Raw genomic sequence first — 6000 nt, forward strand, 5'->3', positions numbered from 1 at the left:
CTCTGCTGAGAGAGGAGCCAACTCCCGAGGTACTGGCTCCCTCTGTGCCATCTGCCACCACTGTTACTATGGAACACGTGATTTTTCTAAATTCACATTTAGACAATAGTGAACACAAGTAAAAACATCTGGGGGTGGGGACGGTACGACTGTTCGATCAACTTTAATACCAAAGAGTTGCCTACCATAAAGCACTACTTAGTGATTAATTGCTTCAGGATATCTCCTGTTATGGTTTGACAGGAAGAGTTGGGTCTGTCAAGAGTGGGTGAAAATGCACATTGTTGATGAAATTTCACTTCCTTATGTTATAAAATACATTTTACCAAGACTTTTACCAAGACAAATCAGCAATCAGCTGTCTCCAACAAAGAACTGTCACATAGCAATGTTATTATCATATTTTTTCTGTCAGGCCTAATTGGCCAGTTTAAGTGTGACATTTGCACTAGCTGTCAACCCTGTCAGTGTGTTTATTGACAAGAGGCTTCCTCAATCCAATAGGCCCCTAGCCTAATTTTACTGCTTTTCCTCCCATGCGAGGAAAAGAAGCTTATAGATCACATTAACACCTGCTCCTCCACAAGGTACAGATACAGAGGCAGGAGACACTAATGGCTAACACAGAATAGCAACAATACCATTTTTATTTTATTTCTCCCTCTAAATAGCCTGGGTATGAAATACAATTCCACAGATCATTCAGTTCTAATCTGAGCATAGCAACGGTGATAAAAACATGCAAAAAGAAAATGACACCATTGACATGCTCTCCATTGACAGTAGGCTAGGTTGATGTTAGGAGGCAACAACTTCAGCTGGATGAGCATTTAATAGGCCCCATCATGTGCTCGCATTAAGCACACAGAGATATACCCACACACTCATAAACTAGCAACAGTGTAATCACCTTCCTTATCTAGCAGCAAACTGTAGTATCAGGGTCTGACATCTGCAGAACGTTATGGGGGCAGAATTGAGCAGTTATAACTGATAGCCCAGAGCAGTGGTTTTCAAACCTATCCTCTGCGACCACCAAACGTCTCAACTGTGTTGTAGCCCTGAATTGACCTAATCAAGGACTTGATGATTAGTTGACAAGTTGAATCAGGTGTGCTAGCTGTGGAATAGTTCAAACACATGGAACGGCTGGGGGTCCCAGAGGAGAGGTTTTAAAATCCCTCGCCTAGAGCCCTCAAATTAATATCTGACCTCTAAACCAGTTCCACTGTCCCCCCACCATTCTTCCCCTCTAATCAAGGACTGATTTGGAGTACTCCAATCTTACCCATAGAGGTCTGGAGTACTGCTAGTTCTGTTTTACCTGATAATAAATTGCTCCCACCTAGTGTCCAAGGTCTACATCAGTCAATGATTAGAGGGGCAGAATGAAAAACAAATTAATTAACAAAGCAGTGGAACTGACTTCGAGGTCCAGAATTAAATTTGAGGGATGCATTTAATACTAACAAACAGGAAATGCCTTTTCTGGCTCATGCAGTTCAGTTGTCCAACCTTATATACTGTTATCCTAATTTATCAAACTCCACCCAGGTGTCCTGTCCTACGGCATAGATGATAAATCCTCTGACTGGGGGAGCCAATGGTTGCTGTCAATCCCCTGACATCCTATGTAAGTAGGACAGATGGAAGTAAAATAATGCTGTGAGTTGATGAGTTCATGTTGGCCATGGCCTATCCTACAACACAGGGTTTACTCCAGGCTGAATGGATCGTGTCATGATGAACACACTCCAACTCCATGTTTGCCATTTTAATCCCAGCCTGACGTGAAACCAGTCCCTTAGCCAGTCTGTCGTCATCACTCGCGTTTTAATCTCATCAACCAAGACCGCCACCCGGGCCGGCCGGTGAATCTGTACCTTGTCCTCGCCTTGTTAAAACGCCAAGGCAAATCAGAGGATTACAACCTCCTTTGACTTCAGCAGCGTGGGCTGGGCAGCTTAGCAACAACCACAATGCTCATCTCACTGTGCTGCTGCTGGTAGTCAATCTAGTATGGGGGTTTCCTCAACACAAAATAAGTTACAATATAAGACATGCTTATTTTGTTCCCCAACTGGTGGCATGCGGGTGATTTTACTTGGCCCCCCAAGTTTGAGAAACAAAATAACTGTAAATACACCAGCAAATCAGCACCAAGCAATTTTTATTTGGGAAATATTTTCCAAAGTATTCCAACACAGAGATGTGTGAGATTGTACACAAAACGTTAGCAAGGTTTGAAGTGATTGTTTTAATAAAATATTATCCATTTGAGGTTATTGCAGTCAATTTGCACTCTACAAATTATTTGTAATTATGTTTAGGTCTCCTAACCATCCATTCAAGAAAACAAAAGCGGCCTGCGGCTGAATCTAGCTGATTAAAAACCATCAGAATACCATCAGTGTAACAATGCAATTTGATAGTTTGAACTGTCCTGACAGGTGAAGGGATGCATATCGTAGCCAGTGAGACAGCATACCTATGAGCACACTGCATCTTTCTCCCCTCCACTATTGAAGAAACCAACACCTGGTTAAATTGTGCTTTAAAAAACAGCCACCTAAAAAAAAAATTGTAGATATCTTATTACTCCCTGTACTAGATACATTTTCACTTCAGGGGCGAAATCTCAGGAGGCAATTTCTACAAACTACATTACAACACTATTGTAACACCATGCACATGCGTTTGGGCCAAACAGTGGATCTCACATGTCTAATCAATATATATTTATTGATATCAAATACTGTAGATTTGGAGCCAATATCTACTTTGTCATGCTAGAACACTACACTAAAGAGCGAGGTCTTCACACATGTTTTAAGTATTCATTGGCTACATCATATTTATAAAACAGGTGGTAGTCTACCTTACAGCCATAGCAGTTCGACATTAAATAAACCATTAGTGAAATTGCCAGAGGGATTTTCCAATGACACATCTGAAAGCTACACAGAACCACTAAATGTGAAAAATAACGTATACCACAAGACCGTAACCTAACAGTCTGTATGTGTAAATAAAGGACGCATAGAGCTGGAACGACAATAATGATTTAAAGTAGAAAATGTGTCATTTGTTAACATAACCCAAAAAACAAAAGGGTAAATAGAATAGTTGCGGCACAAAATTATCTTACCTTGAAAAATCCATAACAATAACAGGAGCGCTCGGACTCTCCCAGACATCGCCATTGCCCAACATGAACCGCACGTGCCCTGTGCAAGACAAATAGCAAACTTGTCTACAAAGGGAGTGGGCGTCTGTTGTCTTTTTGAAGTTCGTCTCCTGTTCAGTGGGGTCTCATCCGCTCCACTTCTGGCCAAAGTGAACGCGGAAAGCAGAACTTAGACAGTATAGAAAGGTAATAGTTTATGAATTATTTCAGCTTTCCCGTCCGCCGAGCAAACATTGCAGAGAACTGGCGCTGGTACACTTCCCCCGTTCACGGTCAAATAAGAAACCATTTGTCGAGAAGTCGACGCTCTGTTTCCCTTGACTTTACTCCTGAAACCCTTACATATGTGCTGCTTCCCATCTCTCTCCAGAGTTGAAATGTACACAGTAGTCTCCCCTCCTTACCCTCGAAGTGGACAGTTATAACGGGTCACCTGCCCGCCTGCACCTGTGCGCACATGAAACGCCCCGCCCCTATCATTATGGACATGGTTTAATTTTGCACTGGTTTGTTTTTATACTTTCTACTCTGTAACATCTATACACAGGATTAATAATCTATAGGACGAATTACTTTGAACTAAGGCTTGTAATGAAGCATTATTAACTGTGGAAAAAAAGTTATTAAAGGCCCAGTGCGTTCAAAAAAAAGTGATTTGCCTGTGGGGGGGTTTTCCAGTCAAAGGTTTGGACACACCTACTCATTCAAGGGTTTTTCTTTATTTTTTACTATTTTCTACATTGTAGAATAATAGGGAAGACATCAAAACTATGAAATAACACATATGGAATCATGTAGTAACCAAAATAGTGTTAAACAAATATATATTTTAGATTGTTCAAAGTAGCCGCCCTTTGCCTTGACGACAGCTTTGCACACTCTTGGCATTCTCTCAACCAGCTTCATTAGGAATGCTTTTCCAACCGTCTTGAAAGCGTTCCCACATATGCGGAACACTTGGTAGCTGCATTTAAACTCTGCAGTCCAACTCATAACAAAATGTCTCATTTGGGTTGAGGTCGGTGATTGTGGAGGCCGGGTCATCTGATGCAGCACTCCATCACTCTCCTTCTTGGTCAAATAGCCCTTACACAGCCTGATAGTCCCACTAAGTGCAAACCGGATGGGATGGCGTATCGTTGCAGAATGCTACGTTAGCCTTGCTGGTTAAGTGTGCCTTGAATTCTAAATAAAAAATTGACAGTGTCACTAGCAAAGCACCCCCACACTATCAAACCTCCTCCTCCATGCTTCACGGTGGGAACCACACATGTGGAGGTCATCCGTTCACCTACTCTGCATCTCACAAATACACAGCGGTTGGAACCAAAAATCTCAAATTTAGATTCATCAGACCAAAGGACAGATTTGCACCGGTCTATAATAATAATAATAATAATAATAATATATGCCATTTAGCAGACGCTTTTATCCAAAGCGAATTACAGTCATGTGTGCATACATTCTACGTATGGGTGGTCCCAGGGATCGAACCCACTACCCTGGCATTACAAGCGCCATGCTCTACCAACTGAGCTACACAGGACCACATGTCCATTGCTCTTATTTCTTGGCCCAAGAAATTCTCTTCTTCTTATTGGTGTCCTTTAGTAGTGGTTTCCTTGCAGCAATTCGATCATGAAGGCCTGATTCACGCAGTCTCCTCTAAAGAGTTGATGTTGAGATGTGTCTGTTACTTGAACTCTGTGATGCATTTATTTGGGCTGCAATCTGAGGTGCAGTTAACTCTAATGAACGTATCCTCTGCAGCAGAGGTAACTCTGGGTCTTCCTTTCCTGTGGCGGTCCTCATGAGAGCCAGTTTCATCATAGCGCTTGAGGGTTTTTGCAACCTCACTTGAGGAAACTTTCAAAGTTCTTGACATTTTACGGATAGACTGACCTTCATGTCTTCAAGTAATGATGGACTGTCATTTCTCTTTGCTTATTTGAGCTGTTTCTTACATTATATGGACTTGGTATTTTACCAATAGGGCTATCTTCTGTTTATCACCCCTACATTGTCACAACACAATTGATTGGCTCGAACACATTAAGAAGGAAAGAAATTCCACAAATTCACTTTTAACAATGTAGTCACCTGAATTCCAGGTGACTACCTCATAAAGGTGGTTGAGAGAATGTCAAGAGTGTGCAAAGCTGTCATCAAGGCAAAGATTGGCTACTTTGAATAATCTCAAATATCAAATATATTTTGATTTGTTTAACACTTTTTTGGTTACTACATGATTCCATGTGTGTTATTTCATAGTTTTGATGTCTTCACTATTATTCTACGATGTAGAAAATTGTTTTAAAAAATAAGAAAAACCCTTGAATGAGTAGGTGTGAAATTTTGAAATTGATGATAATGCCCTTTTAGTGTAAGAACTGTTTGAAAAAACAGGCTGACATTTCAACCTGGATCACCAGACATCACCAGGTGGTAAATTAGTTAATAGACCAATAAGAAAGAGTTTCAAACGTCTCCCAATAACAGCTAGTTTTCAGTTTTCTCCTCCTCACTCAGACCACTCCCAGAGAGTCCTAGCAAAATTATTTATTTCTCAATTGCTCATTGCTAAGAAGCTGTTTTTGTTTATTTTTGACCATTTTAATTGAAAACAATCACAGTAAGGTACTTAATTGTTGCCCAAAAAAGATTTTATATTGAAATAAAAATGGCTGCATTGGACTTTTAAGGTTAAGTGCTAAGGGGATACAAGCATTGGCCTACAGGCTTGTCAAAGATCTAAGAAGAAAAGCATGGCAGTGGCCTGTCTTCTGAAGGGATAGGGTGTATGGAATAATGCT

General features: G+C 40.8%; 1 protein-coding gene across 3 annotated transcripts in view; it reads right to left on the reverse strand.

The window, feature by feature from the left end:
- LOC124004781 (endothelial cell-selective adhesion molecule-like) overlaps positions 1 to 3649 on the reverse strand; it is a 75216-nt gene extending 71567 nt beyond the window's left edge. For all 3 annotated transcript variants that reach the window (XR_006833530.1, XM_046313573.1, XM_046313571.1), the window contains exon 1: positions 3149 to 3649. Coding sequence is in view for 2 of the 3 variants with exons in the window: in XM_046313573.1 (XP_046169529.1) it covers positions 3149 to 3203 (55 nt within the window). In the remaining variant the exon portion in view is untranslated. The remainder of the gene's footprint in view (positions 1 to 3148) is intronic.
- Positions 3650 to 6000: the final 2351 nt, after the last annotated feature.

The sequence above is a fragment of the Oncorhynchus gorbuscha genome, linkage group LG19, assembly GCF_021184085.1.
Source record: "Oncorhynchus gorbuscha isolate QuinsamMale2020 ecotype Even-year linkage group LG19, OgorEven_v1.0, whole genome shotgun sequence".
Taxonomy (NCBI): domain Eukaryota; kingdom Metazoa; phylum Chordata; class Actinopteri; order Salmoniformes; family Salmonidae; genus Oncorhynchus; species Oncorhynchus gorbuscha.